Source organism: Artibeus jamaicensis, unplaced genomic scaffold (genome assembly GCF_021234435.1).
Source record: "Artibeus jamaicensis isolate MK-2021 breed Jamaican fruit bat unplaced genomic scaffold, CSHL_Jam_final contig_233, whole genome shotgun sequence".
Lineage (NCBI taxonomy): Eukaryota > Metazoa > Chordata > Mammalia > Chiroptera > Phyllostomidae > Artibeus > Artibeus jamaicensis.
The window spans coordinates 34,443,721-34,464,342 of NW_026521486.1; the positions used below are offsets into that span (position 1 = coordinate 34,443,721).

Sequence of the window (20,622 nt, forward strand, 5' to 3'; positions counted from 1 at the left end):
TCGAGCTACCTAACCAGTCTCAATCTCTCTGTTTACCAAGAGGTGTTCACAATTCTTTTATAATTTGTAAGTTCCCTTATCAGAAATATTATTCTGGAAAGTTCTTACTCAAAAGCAGACTTCTCTAAATGTTCCTTTCAGAAGGCACAAGCATCTTAGGCAAATTATTTTTTTTGTAAGTGAATGGAATTGGCTTTGAAAACTGCACTGTTATTGGCCCAGTACTTACGAAGCCTGAGCAGTGCCATTCTGCTGACACTCCAACCATTTGTTCTTTTCTGAGAAGCTCAGACCCACGCCCCCAAGTATGGCAGTGACGGCAGTGGGATGAAGACCACAGAACTCGACGGTCAGATTACAGATATTTTACCTCCGTCCAACCCGAGACAGGCTCATATGAGTGATTTCTCCCAGACACTGGCTACGATCAGCAGGAAAAGTACTTTTCTCTTTCAAAGTCCCTTACATCTGGGTTTCATTACAGACAAACTGGCTATATCTTTCAGCATGTTCATTTTATAAGCTCTGATTTTTTTTCTTCCTCCAGTAAAACAATAGCATTCCCCAACAAATTTAGTTCCACAAAAGATTCCCAATAAGTCTGGGAAATGTTGTAGTCAAAGAAATCTGGCCTAGGACCACAGGGTGTTTTATTTTCATATTTGAATAAGAAACTTCTCATGGCTGCGCACACCTTTGGAAGAGCTGAAGCTTTGCGGCAGAGACGTGCATGACAGACACATCTGTCCTCGGAAAGCCCTGCCCGGGCAGACCTGTCAGAGTCCTCTGGGAGGTGAGAGGCTTGCCCTAGTGCTCAGTTCGCTTTCTCTAATGCTTAGCATACGGAATTTTCCGAGCCCTTTCTTGGTAATTTGCTCCCTCCGTAGTTGATCAGCATAAAACCAGAGGCAGTATAAAAGTTCAATTCCAGCATTTCAATGTTATTTTGGGAGATGCTGCACTGGTAATACTGGCAACATATTTTAAAAATGGACTTGAACTAAACAATAAACACAGGACATCTAGGTCCAAAGTAACACTAGTTTTAAATTCCAAATATTCAACATAATAGGTGATTATTTTGGAACAACCAATGTTAATGCTTTAGTTCATGGAAAGATTTACATTGCTAATTAAAGTAGTGAGTTGTAATTTTTTATTTATCATCCTCACAGACATCTCCTAAACCAAAATTCTTTAGCAATTCTTTGTCCCCAGGTCAGTCAAGTGGTTCTAAGAATATTATCTGCCAGTTGCCTTAACATGTTAGATATGATATGAGCTTTGTGTCCTCAACCAAGTCTGATGATGGAGGTCTTTCTAGTTGCATCTTTATATCACTTAAGGACTTAACCTTATAAAACATGGGTTGGGAAATAGTCCCATGCTACAGTTAATTTTAGAAAATGTGTGGAATCAATCCTAGTTCTACTTCAGCAGATGTTTTGAAACAGGAGGTCAAATACTCCATCATTATCCTTTAAAACTCAGGCCCTTCTCTCCTCTCATATTTGTGCCATTCTTACTGGGGAGTTTTCTCTATCTTCTCTTCCTGCTCAGGGACTTGACTTCGCAGGGCTGCCGACGCATCGTGAGTGGCTTGTATGTCTTTCATCTTGGCTAGGAGAGAAGTCTATTTTCTTTCCTGGGAAAACAGATCATGACATTAGGCAAGGCATATAGCTGAGGTTTAAACCAGATTTTCTTTTTCAAGTGACCTCACCTATTAATCTAACTACCTTACAGCACTTTCCAGGTTTAATGATTTATTTACCAAGTCAGTGCCAGGACCAGGATTCTAATGGGAATATGTAAGTTCTGACATAGCCAATATTGATAATGACTAAGGCTATTAGAAAAATCAGGGTGAAGGTGTGAAGCATTTACTGAAAGCCGCTCAAGAGGCAGGGTGGTAACCCAGCATAGCTATCTTCACGATGAAAATGCTTGTATCTGGCCAATGCTGCCTGCTAGAACACTGTGAGGTAATGTCTCCATAGCTACATAGTTCCAGTCTTGGAACAATTACTCCATTGTTGTTGCACCTGTTTTGCTGTTTGTACCCATGAAATAAAGCAATTCGCTTTTAGGAGAGCCAGATCTCCCACCAGGCAAACTTTGTCACCAAAATTTTGATGTCCTATTTTGGATTTCTGAGAGTCAAGGCTAATATGTAATACATATTGGGGAGTTAATCACTGTTTTTAAATGTTGATTTTAGACAATTTTTGTATTGTTTTTTGTTCTGCTTTGACAACTATTCTTTGACCACTTGGAAACAGCTAGGCAACAGAAACGGAAAACCTACTTCTAAGGAAAAAATAAACCTACTCATAGAAATAATAAAATTAAAGCCAGGAAACCTAAATTCTTCTCCTAGTTATGCCAGCTGTATGACTGAAAAGAAATCACTTAATTTAGATTCTTCTTTGAGTAAAAGATCCACACTTAATTTTTAATGAGGGCATGAGAAATAAAATTAACACATATGAAAGTACATCACTGTATGCAGTGATACAATGTATTAATGATAATGATTATTGGATGAGTAAGTTAATTCAAAAGATATTTAAATAAGCATCTACTATGAGCCAGGAACCAGCAAGGTACTATGAATAAACAATTCCTTCTTCAAGAAATAATGATAACCAGGCAATCGCGCTTAGATTCCCAGTCAGGGCACATGCCTGGGTTGCAGACTGGTTCCCTTGCAGGCCACTTCCCAGCAGGGGATGCATGAAAGGCAACCATACATTGATGTTTCTCTCCCTCTCTTCTTCCCTTCCCCTCTAAAGATAAATAAATAAAATCTTAAAAAAAAAAGAAATAATGATAAAACATCTTCCAATTTAGATTAGAAAATGACTTTCGTCTTAGCATTATCAACAGTATTTAAACACAGAGGACACTGAACAAAGTAACTAATAAATCAGAAGAAAGAAATATATCAAATAATGAGGCAAGTAGCTACAGGACAGTAAACATTTGGCTACATTTTCTCCTCAGAGATGAAGTGTAATTTCTTATTACTATTATGGCCCAAATATGTAAATACAGCAGAAAGAGATTTATAGTAAACTGTAATTAAAAACATATATAAAAAAGAAAAGCAAAAATAAAATTAAGAGATTTATAGATTTATATTTATGCTTAGAAAAAAATTAAATTAGAATTTATTCTTTCTTGCCACTATCCTGGTTTCTCTAAACTGTACCTGTCTGGATGGTTTCCTAGCTGCTAAAATTTCTGTGCTTGAACTGTATATATTAGCCTGAAGTCATTATGACCACATGTGTTTTATTCACAGTTTCCAACATAGTTTGGAGAAACAACATAGTCTGTTAACTGAGAAAAACTTTGAAAAGCTTTAAATTCAAGAATGTTTCAATAGTCATTCCCCATACAGGATATTTCCCTTATTTTTTTCCCCTGAAATTATAGCATATAGTCAACTAAAACCAATTTCCTCTTTTCCTGTTACTTGAACTAAGGCAGTGTTTTTCAACAGGGGATGAAGGGAACCATAGGGAGCATTTTGTCAATATGAGGAGACATTAATGGTGGTCATAAAGATTTGGTGGGGTGCTATTGGCATTTAATGGACAGGAGGCAGAGATGCTAGATTTTTGCAATGTGGCAGATGATCTTACTTGGTAAAGAAGTTTCTCACACATCCCTTAATTTACCAGAGATTCATACAGATGAAAAATAGTTTATCATTTTCTGAGGTTAAATACTAACTCCAAGATACAAGATGGTAGAGGATTAAATGAAAGCTGTACTACCCTTGTCCCAGGACCAGTTTGCAATTACAACTAAATTTAGATTTTTCTAAATTATAGAAAAATCATCTTGAATAACCAACTGAACACTAGCTGGAGGGAAGCCTTACAACCACGGACAGAGAGAAGAAACCACTTTGTCACAACAAGACTGATAGGGAGTATGAAGGAGGCATGAGAGGCTGGCTGGGCTCCCATGGGTGGCAGCTGAAGTTCCAGAGGGATATTACAGCAGTTGGGGGTTTCTGCTCAGAACTGTGGGGTCTAAACCCCAAGGTGGACTCCCTAGTCTACAGAACCAGAGCCAGGCAAGGAACCCATATAACACCCAGATGTGAAAAGCAGCAAGGTTTCTGTCTGCCAGGGAGAGAAGGCTCAGAGAGCCTCTTAATGGGCGAATTCACAAAATTTCATTCACAGCCACTTGTCCTGGGCTCCAGCAGAGGGAGGGAAGAGTGAACTAGATAGAGATGCTTGAGGAGAGCTAGCATTGGTGGCTCTGGGAGGATAATTGAAGGAAGAGCTGCCAGGAGAACTTAAGGAACATTTTGGACAACATGAAGCATAACAACATCTGCTGCATCATGGGGATACCAGAGGAAGAAGAGAGAAAACAAAGGATCGAGAACCTATTTGAAGAAATAATGACAGAAAACTTCCTTAATCTGGTGAAGGAAAAAGACACACAAGTCCAGGAAGCTCAGAGAGTCCCAAACAAGTTGGATCACAAGAGGACTACACTGAGACTACACGGAGATGAGGCCTACACATCATAATTACAATGACAAGACTTAAAGACAAGGAAAGAATACTAAGAGTGACAAGAAAAAAAATGGGTAGTTACATATAAGACAGCACCAATTAGACTGTCACTGGGTTTCTCCACAGAAACATTTCAGGCCAGAAGGGAGTAGTATGAAATATTCAACATGATGAAAAGCAACCACCTATAACCAAGGCTACTTTACCCAGCAAGACTATCATTTAACATCGGAGGAGAAATAAGGAGCTTCACAGACAAGAACAAGCTAAAGGAGTTTGTTAACACCAAATCAGTAATGCAACAAATGTTAAAGGGCGAGGGTCCCCAGTATCCCTCCTCCCAGTCAGTGGACACCACTGGCATTGCTGCCTGAGCTCCTCCTCCTGTCTCACACCTGCCGTGCCATGCTGAGCTCCATCTTCTGTTTCCCCTGCCCACCTGGTCCATGGAAAACTGTGTTCCATGAAACTGGTCCCTGGCACCAAAAAGGTTGGGGACCACTGTTAAAGGGCTTGCAGGAAGAAGGGGAAGGGGAAGGAGAAGGAGAAGAACACAGAAAAAAGTCTAACAATTAAATAGCACTAAATACTTATCTATCAATAATCACCTTAAATGTAAATGGCTTAAATGCTCAAACCAAAAGACAGAGGGTAGCTAAATGAATAAGTAAACAAGACCCACAGATATGCTGCCTCCGAGAGACCCATCTCAGATCAAAAGATACAAACTAAAAGCAAAGGGATGGAAAAACTAGTTAATGCAAAGAAAAAAGAAAAACAGCTGGTGTAGCAGTACTTATATCCAACAAATAAACTTTAAAATCAAAGCTACAGTAATAAACAAAGAAGGACACTACATAATGATAAAGGAAACCATCCAACATTTACGTACCTAACAAAGGAGCATCTAAATATGTGAAGCATATCTTGATGGACATAAAGGGAGAGATTGAGAGAGATATAGTCATAGTTAGAGAGTTTAACACCCCATTGACTTTAGTGGATAGATCTTCCAGGCAGAAAACCAACAAGGAGGAAGTGGCTTTAAAAAAACACTGTAGATCAAATGGACTTAACAGATATTTTCAGAGCATTTCCCCTAAAGCAGCAAAATACACACTTTTCAAGTACACATGGAATATTTTCCAGGAGAGACCACAAGTTAGGACACAAAACAAGTCTCAATAAATTTAAGAAGACTGAAATCATACCAAGCATCTTTGCTGACCTCAATGCTTAGAAACTAGAAATCAATCACAAGATGAACACTAAAAAACATGCAGAGTCATAGAAACTAAATACATGTTTAATAACAATGAGTCGGTCAAAAACAAGATCAAAGCTAATCAAGGTATCAAAAGATATCTTGAAACAAATGAAAATGAGGACACAAGAATCCAATCTGTGGAACACTGGGAAAGCAATCCTAAAAGGGAAATTTATATCATTACAGACCTACCTCAGAAAAAGGAAAAAAACAAGAAAAAGCTCAAATAAACAATCTAACTTTACATTTACAAGAACCTGACAAAGAATAACAAATAAAGCCCAAAGTAAGTAGAAGGGTGGAAATAATAAAGATCGGAGCAGAAATTAAAAAAATTGAGTCTAAAAAATGATATAAAAAATCAATGAATCCAAGAGTTTGTTCATTGAAAAGATAAACAAGATTCACCTTTAACCAAACTAATCAAGAAAAAAATAAGGACCCAAATAAATAATATCAGAAATGAAAGGGGAGAAGTAACAACTGACACCAAAGTAATAAAAAAGATTGTAAGAAAATATTATGAACTACTATATGCCAACAAACTGGACAACCTGGATGAAATGAATAAATTCTTAGAAAAACACAATCTTTCAAAAATAAATCAGGAGGAACCAGAGAATCTGAACAGACAGATTATACCTAGTGAAATTGAACCACTAGCCAAAAACTCCCAACAAGCTAAAGCCCTGGACTGGATGGCTGCACAGGTGCATTTTACCAAACATTTCAAGAAGACCTAACACTTCTCCATCTCACACTATTTGATTAAATTCCAGAAGAAGGTAGGTTCCCAAACTCCTTTTACAAGCCCACTATTATCCTAATTCCAAAAACCAAATAAAGACACTACAATGAAAGACAATTATAAGCCAATATCTCTGATGAACACAGATGCTAAAATCGTCAACAAAATATTAGCAAACCAAATACAGCAGTGCATCACACAGATCATACACCATGATCAAGTGGGATTTATTCACAGAGTGCAAGATTGGTACAACATTTGCAAGTCAATAAATGTGATTCATGTCATCAACAGAATGAAAGATAAAAACCCCATATCAATAGATATACAAAAAGCTTTTCATAAAATACAACACCAAGTATGATTTAAAAAAAAAACTCTTACTGAAGTGGGAGTAGAAGGAACATACCTAAACAGAATAAAGACCATATATGACAAACCCACTGCTAGAATCATACTCAATGGGCAAAAACTACAAGCATTTCCCCATAAGATTTGGGAACAAGACAGGGATGTCTGCTTTCACCTCTCTTAATTCAACACGATACTGGAATTCCTAGCCAGAGCAATCAGCCAAGAAGAAAAAATAAAAAGCATCCAAACTGGAAAGGAAGAAGTAAAACTGTCATTATTTGCAGGTGATATGATACTGTACATAAGGAACCCCAAAGATTCCACCAATAAACTGCTGCAATGTATAAATGAATTCAGCAAAGTAGCAGGATACAAAATTAATACCCAGAAATCGGTTGCATTTTTATATGCCAATAACTAACAGAAAGGAAAATTAAGACAACAATTTCATTCGCAATTGCTTCAAAATGAATAAAGCACCTAAGCATAAACCTAACTAAGTAAATAAAAAACCTGTATTCAGAAAACTATAAGACACTGAACAAAGAAGTTGAAGAAAACACAAATAAGTGGAAGCACATACTGTATTCACTGATAAGAAGAATAAACATCACCAAAATGTCCATACTACCCAAAGCAATCTACAGGCTTAACTGAATTGTTATCAAGATTCCAATTTTGTATTTCATAAAAGTAGATTAAATATTTCAAAAATTTACAGGGAATGAGAAAAAGCCCCGCACAGCAACAGTGATCCTGAGAAAGAACAAAGTTGGAGGAATCATGCTCCCTGATATCAAACTATATTATAAGACCATAATAATCAGAACAGACTGGTACTGGCAGGAAAACAGACATAGATCAATGGAACAGAATAGAGAGCCCAGAAATAAACCCACACCAGTATAGTCAATGAGTATTCAGCAGAGGAAGCAAGCACATACGATGGGCTACAGACAGTTTATTCAATAAACAGTTTGGGGAAAACTGGACAGACACATGCAAAAAAGTGAAACTGGACCACCTTCTTATACCACACACAAGAATAAATTCAAAATGGACCAAAGACTTAAATGTTAGACCTGAAACTATAAAAATCCTAGGAGAAAACATAGGCAGCAAAATCTTGGACATTGCCCATAGCAATATTTTATTGGACATATCTCCCAGGCAAGGGAAACAAAAGAAAAAAGTAAACAAATGGGACTAATCAAACTAAAAAGTTTATGCACAGCAAAGGACATCATCAACAAAATAAAAATACAACCCACAGAATTGGAGCACATATTCACTGATACATCTGATAAGAGGTTCATATCCAAAATTTATAATGAACTTACAAAATTCAACACCAATAAACAAACGACCCAGTTAAAAACTAGGCAAAGGACCTGAATCGACACTTCTTTAAAGAGTACATACAAATGGCAAAAAGACATATGAAAAGATGTTCAACATCATTAGTCATCAGAGAAATGCAAATTAAAACCACAATGAGATATTATTTCACATCTGTCAGATTGGCTAACATTAATAAATCAATAAACAAAAAGTGCTGGTGAGGATGTGGAGAAAGGGGGACCCTTATGCACTGTTGGTGGGAATGCAGACTGGTGCAGCCACTGTGGAAAGCAGTGTGGAGATACCTCAAAAAATTAAAAATAGATCTTCCTTTTGACTCAATAATCTCACTTCTGGGAATACATCCAAAGAAACCCAAAATACTAATTTGAAATAACATAAGCACCTGTATGTTCATTGCAGCATTATTTACAATTGTCAAGATATGGAAGCAGCCCAAGTGTTCATCAGTAGATGAGTGAATAAAACATCGATGAGACGTTTACACAATGGGATACCACTTGGCCATAAAATAGAAATTTTACCTTTTGCAACAGTATGGATAGACCTGGAGAACATTATGCTAAGTGAAATAAGCCAGTCACAGAAAGACAAATGCTATATGATTTCATTCATATGTGGAACCTAATGAACAAACTATATGAACAAAGAAAACAGAGACAGACTCATAGATGGAGAACAGAATGACAGCTGCTGTGGGGTCGGAGAGATTAGGGGTTGAGGGATTGAGCAAAAAGGGTAAAGGACGTGGACATGGACAGCAGTGTAGTGATTGTTGGGGAGAGGGGGTACAATGGAACTAGATGGTAATGAAAAAACAATACAATAAAGAATTTTTTAAGCCTAACTTCGTATTGTCTATAAATATAATATATTTTTGCCAACCATTTATATACCAAGTTTTCAGGAAATAACTATTTACTGTTTACATTGAAAAAAGATTACATATTGGTTTGTTTAGACCTTTCCAAGAGTTGTTCATCAGTTTGGAAAAATTACAGCATCAACAGGAATACCACTGGTGTGTACCAGCATGGTTGATGTAACTTCTGTGGTATGGGTAATAATATGAGCAACAAAAGCAACAACAAAATCAGTCTGAGTCTGATGAATCCTCTAACTTACATAAATTACATGAAACAAAAGAGCACATTAGCTAGCAGATTAAGAGATTTAAAATACAAACTTTGTAATTTGTGGATATAATTTATATGCTAATTCAAGCAAACTGTAAAAAAATGTATAAGACATTAGAAACAAGCCACTGAATATTTAATAGTATTAAGAAATAACTGTTAAATATTTTAGGTGTGTTATGGCATGGCCTATTTTTTTAAAAAGAGGATCCTTACTGGAACATACTGGAACATTTATAGATAAAATGATATAATATCTGCATTTGCTTCAGAATAATACAGAAGATAGGGAGTGGCTATAGATTAAAAAATAATGGGCAGTGACTTATAATTTTTGAAGCTGGGTAATGTGTACCTAGAGGTGTGTTATATATTATGTCTATTTTTTTCTGTAGGTGTTTGAAATTCTGCATCGTAGAAAGGCTAAGAAAGGGAGCATCAGTATGGGATGTGCAGACTTCCAACACTGAGAGCATCGTCATCCTGGCTGTCTCTAGATCAGGAAAGATAAGGTAAGAGCTGAAAGGAAAAGGCAGAAACACTATAGGAGATGTAATAGCCTTTACACAGGCTCTTTCAACACAGTTCTGGAACATAGGAATTTCCCCAAATGAGGAAGTGGAAGTTCAGAGAGATAAATACCTCTTTCAAGGTTATATAGCCAAGGATTTGGTCTCACATCCATTTATTATAAAGATGCCTTCACTGTACTCTCTCTCTGCATACTTCCTGCCCAATGTCTTCCTAATTTCTTCCATGGTAACTGCCTAACCACGTCTCCACTCCTGACCCAGCTTTGTCCTGATCTTTCTCTCTTCTCTGCTCCTAAATCACTCTCTCCCCCAGTTTCTGGACCTGTGTCAGTGTCCTGTTTGACCTTCCCTCTGTTGGGAAAACACCAGAATGTTACTTGAGAAATTGAAGCCCCAGAAGAGTAGATAAAGGATCAGTAAGATTCTGAAAACTGAGTTTTGTATTGTGATCTTTTACCTTGACTAAGAAAAAGTTTAAAGTGGCAAAATGTCACATTCAGCGGTTTTTAAAAAGAAGGCAAAACATTTACATGTACGTAATTTTTTTAAAGCTGAAAAAAACCACAAAGAACTGGCTTTATGCATTCTAGTCCTCTGTCTCCACATATGGAGAACATTTGCTCACTAGGGGATTTTATTAAATCAGTAATATAAATAAAATGTCTTGTGTGAATGAAGGCTATATATATAAATAGAATTTTCCTTCCCTCTCAGGCCATGGGTGGGAGTTTCCAAATTTGAGTAATATGCAGTTGAGGATTACAGTTTAAAACATGACACATTCCACTATCTAAGAATCGAAGAGTTTGTATATATAGGAATACAGTTTCATAATTGTACCCACATAAACATAGCATATATTCCTATTGCAAAGTGTCTTGATAGTTTTAAAATGTACTGGGTTCATTCATTTCCTTCACACAGACCCACATGGAACTAACACCACCTCAAACATAGATGTTATTATTTTACCTTAAAGTCAGGGTCATGTTAAGGTCCTACTGGAGGTGTCCACAGAGAGAATAAAAGACCATTTATTGGGAGGTTTAAGTTTCAGATAGTTTGGCCAAATACCTTCACCAGATTCCCCAATCAAAAATTCTACTACAACACAATGCTAAGATCTCAGATCTACATATATGATAGCAAATGCCAAACAGTAGTTTGAAATCTCAGACATTTATATCAATTTTAGCAATGGTTCATAAATAACTGCATAGTTACTTTAAACATAGGGTAAATGTACTTTAGACTTAGCCTTTATCTACCAGTCTTTTCCATTCATGTTCTTTAGAGGAATAATAGTGCTTATTAGTCTAAGATAAGGCATCCCAGGTTTGTTCAGGATGGAGAGATCCAGAACACATGATCTTATTTGAAGAGTTCTATATCCTTGTAAAATATTGTTAAAAATACAAACAAACAAATCTCATCTATACACTATTTTTATGTATTTTGCTAACAAAAAAAATCCCCTTTTTACTACCTGGACACCATATAACCTCACAACCAACATCTCACACATCTTAACTCAAAATAAAACACCCAACAAACTGTTGGACCAAGAACAAATGCTTGGTTTTTGGTTTCCCTATTGACATGAATTTGAAATTTCATTTTTTTCTGTCATCTACTGGGTACCTTTAAAAGAAATGTGGTGTCGGGAGCCAAAGACTTGTAAAAAATTATTGGAGAACAATTTGAATTAAGAAAATATTATCTACTACCTTTTTTTCCCTCTGGAAACAGGGTAAAGGCAATCATTATTCAATATTATAGTTGAATGTTCCCTCTCTACAGCTCTTGAAACTTTAGAGTCACATAGGAACACTGTACTGTACTGTACTATGTGACAAGCACTGGATTAAAGGAATATGAGCAAGGGTTATGAGAAGCCTGGACATGAGCCTTGCCCATGTCAGCAGGAACAGATATAAGAGTGTATGGACTTCTGGTCAAGATGGAGGTATGTATAGACATGCTCTGCTTTTTATGCAGTCACATAAAGAATTACAACTAACCTCAACAGAAAAAACACCCAGAACTGTAAGAAAATTGAACTGTATGTAAGTCCAACAACCAAAGATTTAAAGAAGCCATATGCATTCATACAGGTAGAAGGGACGGAGTCTGGACAGAATGGATGCAGTGTGGCATGGAGAGGCAGTAGTGCTGGCAGTGGAATGCAGTATATTCACACATGGTGGATGAAAATCAGGAGGGATACCTTGGCAACAAGTGATTCCAGCCCCCAGCCAGGCAGCACAACCCAGGGTTCCAATGCCAGGAAGATAAAGGCTTATAACTTCTGGCTATAAAACCAGTGGGGATTGGGGCAGCAGGAGAAACTGCTAATTTCTCAGGAAATTCCATTTAAAGGGCCCACATTGACTAAGAATGTTTGCAAGCCTATCCACTCTGGGATTCACCACCAGGGCAACGGCTGGAAGGGAGCCAGTCACATATGGGAAGTAGGTGAAGTGATTGGAAATGGGGTCAGTGCCAGGCAAACCTCCAGAAGCCAGGTAGTATCACTGCCCCCTCTCTGAGCCCCTAACCCCCACAGAGCCAGAAAGCATTAAAGCAGGTTGCCCCACCCTGGTGAATACCTAAGGCTCCATTCCCATATAACTTACTGGGTACAATAAGGTGGGGAGTCAAAGCAGTTCTACCTAATACACAGAAACAAACACAGGGAGTCTGCAAAATTGAGGAGACAAAGAAATATGGCCTAAATGAAAGAACAGGAAAAAAACTCAAAAAGAACTAAATGAAATGGAGATGGCCAACCTATCAGATACAGAGTTGAAAAGACTGGTGATCAGGATGCTCAGAGAACTCATTGAGTATGGCAAAACATAAGGAAAGAAATGAAGGTTACACTAAGTGAAGTAAAGAAAAATCTACAGGGGAGCAATCCTGAAGGGAAGGAGGTCAGGATTCAAATCAATGATTTGGAACATGGGGAAGAAATAAACCGTCAACCCAGAACAGAAAGAAGAAACAAGAATTTAAAAAATGAGAGTATAAGAAGACTCTGGGGTACCTCCAAATGTGCCAACATCTGAATCATAGGAATGCCAGAAGGAGAAGAGGAAGAGCAAGAAATTGGAAATCTATTTGAAAAAGTAATGAAAGAAAACTTTCCTCATTTGGTGAAGGAAACAGACATACAAGTCCAGGAAGCACAGAGAGTCCCAAACAAGTTGGACCCTAAGAGGACCATACCAAGACATATCATAATTAAAATGCCAAAGATTAAAGGAGAGAATCCTAAAAGCAGCAAAAGAAAAAAAGAGTTATCTACAAAGGCATTCCCATAAGACTATCAGCTGATTTCTTAAAAAAAAACAAAACAAAAAAAAACAACCAACTTCGCAGGTAAGAAGGAACTGGCAAGAAGATTTAAAGTGATGAAAAGCAAGGACCTGCACCCAAGATTACTCTGTCCATCAAAGCTATTATTAAGAATGGGAGGGCAGATTAAGTGCTTCCTAGATAAGGTCAAGTTAAAAAAGTTCATCACCAAGTCTGTACTATATGAAATATTGAAGGGACTTATCTAAGAAAAAGAAGATCAAAAGTATGCACAGTAAAATGGCAACAAACTCACAACTACCAACAACTGAACCTAAAAAACCCCCAAAACTAAGCAAACAACTAGGACAGGAACAGAATCACAGAAATGGAGATCACATCGAGGGTTATCGGCTGTGAGGGGGAGGGGGAGAATGGGTGAAAAGATGCAGGGATTAAGAAGTATAATTGGTAGGTACAAAATAGACAGGAAGATCTTAAAAATAGTATAGAAAAAGAAGAAGCCAAAAAATTTATATGTACAACCCATGGACATGAACTAAGGTGGGGGCATTGCTGGAGAGAAAGGGGTACTGCACAGAGGGGGGCAAAGGGGGAAAATCGGGACAATTGTAATAGCATAATCAATAAAGTATACTTAAAAAAAAACTGTATGGAACCCAACCAAGTTCAACGTGGAAGCACAAAAGGCAAGGAGGAGGCTAAACCCTGCTTCTCTTCCTTTCTGATCACTGTGCATGTAAATTTGATCACTGGTAGTTACTGTTATCATTATTCATTATTTAGGATGACAATGGGTGACGATGGGGGTATAGTTCTCAAAGAGTGGATTAGTTTATTCTTGGGAAAGCTCATGACACTATCTACATAAATGAAGCTGCTTTCATTAGTCCCCTGACAATTTGAAGTATAAGCAAATTGAAATTGGTAAATTAAATTTAAGTTGGTTAGCAGTTTTTTTCTCATTTCCTAATGAGAGAACAGAAGAAATCGAGAGGTTTCTAAAGCTATTAAGAACCCCAAGTTTCAAGTTATGTCTTTTGCAGAAGAATACCTCTAACCTTCACTAGGAACAGAAAAGAAACCACTGGAGTGGATCATGCTGTGTCTGAAATAACTTTGTGTTATTTGTTTGAGACTCTGTATTTCAGGAGGAGGTGAGAAATCAGACAGACATCTGTGATGGGATGAGAAAATTCATGCAGTGTTGGGAAACAGAATTCTGTGAAAGACCTTTGATCACACGTATACTAGTCCATAGTAGAAGAAAGACAAGCTGGACATTTCTATATGCTTCAAATTTTCCATAGCTATTGTAGTATTTTAGTTCTGTTGTTCTGTGTTCATGTTTGTTTCTCCCTTAGGTTTCTGGGTAAATGCTTTTACAATTCAGAATCATCCATAATCAATAGTGTACTCTACTACTGCCACTACTACTAGGTATCAGTTATCACGTTTCCTGTTTAAGCACTCTGTATATTATGCCATTCCTTCCTTTTGAGGTTGTATTTTTATCTGCCTTTCACAGGTGAGGAAATTGATGCCTTCAGGTAAGCATTCAGGTAATTGTCCAGAGCCAGACCTCTATAAAGTGACAGAACTAGGGCCAGAGTTCAGTTATGTCTGACTTTAGAGATTGTGTTTGTCCATTACATTATACCATTTCCTGAAAAATACTGAACACCACTATTCACAAGTCAATTGAACAGATACTCTCTAATATAAGCAGGTGTCAGGCATGTTCCTTGCTCTTCTGGTATTTATTCTTTTGATGGGATAGTATTATCTATGAATATAAAAAAATTATGCATGACAGAATATGATCGGAATAAAAGGAATAGTTCTGTTAAGAGTTAGAATAACTCAGGGAAAGATGACTTTTGCTATTAGGTTAGGGAAGCCTTTACAAACGAGGTGATAGGTGGGTAGACCTCGAAGGACAGATAGGATTTCAAAAGGCAGAGAACAGGAAGGAAAGCATTTACTAACTTTTTCTTTTATACATGCATTTTACTCATTGAGTGACTATTAATTGTCTGTTGTGGCTAAACAGTGTTGAATATACTTTTCTGGTAAGCATTAAAATGCAGGGGTAGTAGACATGGGGTAGGTATGTTAAATGGCTGAGGCAGAGAGATGACCCAGGTGTGCAGTGTGAGGTAAAGGCAGACAGACGGGAGAGACCAGACTGTGCAGAGCCTTGAACCCAGACCAAGGACTGGAATATATTCTCAGTATGCACTATGTAGCCATTTATTTAATCCTAATGGATCAGTAATCAGATTAATTACAGGACACTGCAGGAGTTTCTTGTTTCTATTTTTATGTGTGTGTGGGGGGTTATTTATGTATTTATAGGAGTTTTTTTGTATACCCCAAAGTTCTTTGCTGGATTTATGTATTATAAATATATTCTCCAACACTGTGATTTGTCTGTTTACTGTCTGATGATAAATTTTATGAGTAGAGGTTCTTAATTTTAATAAAATCCAATTTATCAATTTTTTACTTAATGATTGTATATCCTCTCTAAAAAAATATGTATCTATCTTGTGCTCATAAAAATCTAGACTATTTTTTCTCCTAGAAGTTTTACTGTTTTTAATCTTTCACATTTATGATTCAACTTAAATTAATTTTTATGTAGGGTATACAGAAATATTCAAGGTTTAGTTCTTTTCCACATGGTTATCCAATAGATAATGCGTTTCTCCCAATGAAAGATGATTGTAAATCACGTGACCATATGTTTGGGTCTCTATTCTCTTTTATTAGTCTATTTCTCTGTCTTTATGCCATTATCACAGCATTGTCTTAACTAGTGTAACAATAGAGTATAGTATAGATCTTCCAAATTTGTCCTTTTTCAATGCAGCATGGGGCAAAAGTAGATTTACAGTTGTGAGTATGCAAAACACAGAGTTTATTCTTCTTATTATTTATTAATTATTGTATCATTTCCCATACTAACAACTGTAAACATATTTTTGCCTTACCCTGTATTATCATGACTATTCTAGACTCTTTGATTTCCATGTGAATTTCATAATCCTCTTGACAATGAAAAAGAAACAGCTTGCATTTTGATTGGAATTTCACTGAATCTACAGATCAACTTGGAAAGACTGGATTATCTATAATCTTCCTTTCTGGTAATATCCTTGTCAAGTTTTGGTATAAAGATTATGCTGGTCTCATAAAACAAGTTTGTAAATGTTTTCTTTTCTTCCATCATCAGGAAAAAATTGTGAATGATTCACATTATTACTTCCTTATATCCCAGGTAGAAGTTATCGGTGAAATATTCTGGTTCTGGACTTGACTTTCTTGGAACTTTTAAAGTTCAATTTCTTTTGCAGTTAGAGGGCTGATCACATTTTCTATTTCTTCTTTGTCAGTTTTTGATAAGCTGTGTTTTTATTCCAACTTTTTCAAAAGATCTTCTTAATGTCTTTTTAAAAAATTTAATCTTTAGAGACTTCCGCCAAGATGGAGACGTAGGTGGAGGAACCGCAGCCGAAGGCGCTGGTCGCGAGCAAGCTAGCTAGCTACGGGAGCGCACAGGGAAGAGGCGCGGCGGGTCGGTCGGTCGCGCATTTACGTGCAGAGAAACCAGTGAGAAGGGAAGCCTGCGTGGGGCAGCAGCCTCACACAATTCCCATAGAATAAACAAGCCCGAGGCGTGTGGTGTGACTGGATGGGCTGGGCCAGCGGAGAGGACCGCCATTGCTCCCTCTCTGACCCCGCCCCCACACACAGCGTCACAAACCAGCGACCTGGGCCGCCCCGTCCTGGTAAACAACTAAGGCTTCGCTCCGCTTACTTAACAGCACGAATAGACCAAAAATGGCTCTAGGACAACTCAGAGCTCAGAACCGATAGATCTAAGCGATGAAGAAATAGCCAGTCTCTCAGATGCACAGTTCAAAATACTGGTTATCAGGATCCTTACAGAACTGGTTGATTTTAGTCACAAATTAGAGAAACATATGAAAGCTAAACTAATTGAAATGAATGGTAATACAAAGGAAACCAATAGTAATGGAAAGAAAATTGGGACTCAAATCAAGGGAGTGGACCAGAAGGAAGAAAAAAAATGATCAAACAGAAAAGAATGAAGAAATAAGAATTCAGAAAAATGAGGAGAAGCTTAGGAACCTCCAGGACATCTTTAAACGTTACAACATCCGAATTACAGGGGTACCAGAAGGGGGAAAGGCACAGCCACCAGTGGAAAACTTATTCGAACAAATAATAAAGGAGAATTTCCCCAAGCTGGCAAAGGAAATAGACTTCCAAGAAATCCAGGAAGCTCAGAGAGTCCCAAAGAAGTTGGACCCAAGAAGGAACACACCAAGGCACATCATCATTACATTAGCCAAGATTAAAATGAAGGAGAGAATCCTAGAAGCAGCAAGAGCTAAGGGGACAGTCACCTACAAAGGAGTTCCCATCAGACTGTCAGCAGATTTCTCAAAGAGACCTTACAGGCAAGAAGGGGCTGGAAAGAGGTATTCCAAGTCATGAAAACCAAAGATCTACAACCAAGATTGCTCTACCCAGCAAAGTTTTCATTTAGAATGGAAGGACAGATAAAGTGCTTCTCAGATAAGACCAAATTCAAGAGTTCATCATCACCAAGCCCTTATTATATGAAATGTTAAAGGGACTTACCTAAGAAAAAGAAGATAAAAAAGATGAACAGTGAAAGGACAGCAAACTCACAGTTATTAAGAACCACACCTAAAACAAAAGCAAACTAAGAGGACAGCTAGATCAGGAGCAGAACCATAGAAATGAAGATCTCATGGAGGGTTAGCAACAGGGGAGTGGGAGGATGAGAAGGGGGAAGGATGTACAGAAAATAAGTAGCATAGACAGTAGATAGAAAATAGATAGGGGGGAGGGTAAGAATAGTAGGGGAAATACAGAATCTAAAGAATTTGAGACACGTGTTCATGAACTAAAGGGGGAAATGGTGGGGGAGGGGTATGCAGGGTGGAGGGGAATGGAGGGGGGGAATAGAGCAAATGTAATGGCATAATCAATAAAAAAAGTTTAAAAAAAAATTAATCTTTATTATTTTTTTCCACTACCATTTAGTGTCTTTTTAATGTTGGTGGCATCTGTGATGTCATCTATCCCTTTTCTTTAGTGATATTGGTTATTTGTGTCTTTGATGGTTTTTCTTCATTAATTTTATCAATCTTTTAAAAGAACCAACCATGGCTTTTGATCCCCTTTATTATGTGATTGTTTGTATATTTCCACTTTATTATACATTCTTTTTTTTACTTTCTTTGGGTTCAATTTGTAGTTCTTTTTGTGAATACTAGAGATGGATACTTAGACGATTTCTTTGTTACTTATTTATATTCCCTAATATAGGCAATTAAGGCTATACCTTTCCCATTAGGCATGACTTTAGTTCTTATTTCATAAGTTATTTCTGTACATTTTTAAATTTACATAGTTTCAAAAGATAGTTATTGGTTAATTTCCAAACATATGAAGATTTTCTGGTTATTGTTACTGATTTTTAGCTAAATTCCTCTGTGGTCAGAGAACATACTCTGAATAATTTATGCTCTTTGAAATTTATTGAATTTATTGCATGGCCAGCATATGGTCCATTTTGTAAATTTTTCATGCATTTTTTAAAAGAGTGCATACTCAGAATTTATTGAGTATAGTGTTTTAAATGTCTCATTAGATTAATTATAAAAGCTGTGTTATTCAGACCATTTGTGTCCTTATTAATTTTTTCCTATTTATTATAAAAACCAGAGAGAAGTATATTAGAATCCATCATTTTGATTGCAGGGTTTGCCTGTATTTTACATTCCCACCAACAGCACACAGGGTCCTCTTTTCTCCACATCCCCACGGACACTTATCTCTTATCTTTTGGATAAAAGCCATCTTAACAGGTGTGAAATGATATTGTGATTTTGATTTACATTTCCCGATAATTAGTGATGTTGAGCACCTTTTCATGTACCTGCTGGCCATTTAATTATCTGTGGGGGGGTTTGCTATTGAGTTGTATGAGTTGTTATGTCTTATTTCTGTCCCTCTTCAGGCACCTGTCATGTTTCCTCATGTTTCTGAGTACTCTTGATTGCATACCAAATGTAGTTTATGAAAATGCTATAGACACAATTTAGGCTTAAAGCGATGTATATTCCTTCAGAAAATATATTGTAGGTAGCTAGGGTCATTAGAAAGTCCATATGAACGTAATTAATTCAATCAAAATGGGAAGAATCCTTGTTAAAGGTCAACCTTATACCCTAGGAAATTGCTAATTAGCAATGAACAGAACTGGTTTTAATCAATTCTTTTAGCCTAAACCAATCCTTTTCTTTGTGGATCATTTTTTTCCTCTCAGCTTCTCTCATTGGCCCTTGAAAGATCTTCCCTTAGTCTTCACCTACTACATGAGTCACCATGGTCCAAACTACGAGGATCACCTTGGGTACATCGTGGTACCTCCTTGAGCTGCATGTGGGTTTGAAGCACCCTGGTCTCAGACTACCCCTCCAGGAACACTGTCCTTGATTTTCAGAACTTTATGAACCTACCTCCACTGGTTACATCTCATATCTTGCTTGGCCCTTCTCCCAACCCCTTTCTCTACTAGCACAGTGTCAGTAGTTTTATAATTAAGCTCATTAGGACAGAATCTCTATGTCCAATATTCTCTTGTATTTGCTACTTCTTCTAGTATCACTTATCCCCAAACCATTTCTTCATCTTTGACAAACCTTCCTCTTATGTTACCCTACAATAATCCATCTGCCAGGTTATTTTATTCTGTCTCCATGACAACTTCTATTTATTCCTCCATTACCTAGTTAAAACAAAATATTCAGTTTTATCTCTTATTACTTGCCTATACACATCCAGTGCTCCGACCAAACTAAACCATGTACTGTTGTACTACATTTTTGCATGAGCCCCTTGCTTTCCCACATTCATGACTTTGTTCAATTTCCACTAATGAGCTGTTCCCAATGCTGTTGCTGCCTCAGAAAAAATCTATCCATTCTCCACAACCAGTATACTCTACTATAAAATGGAATTAATATCTATTTAATAAAGGACTAAGTAAAATAATATGAGTAAAGCATTTTAAATAGTGGTTATTATTGTTGTTGCTACCCATATTTTCCATAAAGTATCTTTCATTTTCCCCAAAACACAAATGATCTTTTCTCCCTCTATACCCACGGGGCACACTTTCCAATCCTTCTCCCGGTATTGTCACTTTCTACATTGCACTGCAGTTGCTGTGCACTTGACTTACCCAATCGTAATAGACTGTAAGCTCCCTGAGGTTAGGGATCAGTTCTTGGGC

At 37.2% G+C, this 20,622-nt stretch overlaps 1 protein-coding gene across 1 annotated transcript in view; it reads right to left on the bottom strand.

The window, feature by feature from the left end:
- LMNTD1 (lamin tail domain containing 1) overlaps positions 1–20,622 on the bottom strand; it is a 47,704-nt gene that overhangs the window by 18,308 nt on the left and 8,774 nt on the right. Inside the window, exon 3 of the mRNA XM_053662077.1 lies at positions 1,527–1,645. Within this exon, the coding sequence (XP_053518052.1) occupies positions 1,527–1,615 (89 nt within the window). The 5' untranslated portion in view covers positions 1,616–1,645. The remainder of the gene's footprint in view (positions 1–1,526; positions 1,646–20,622) is intronic.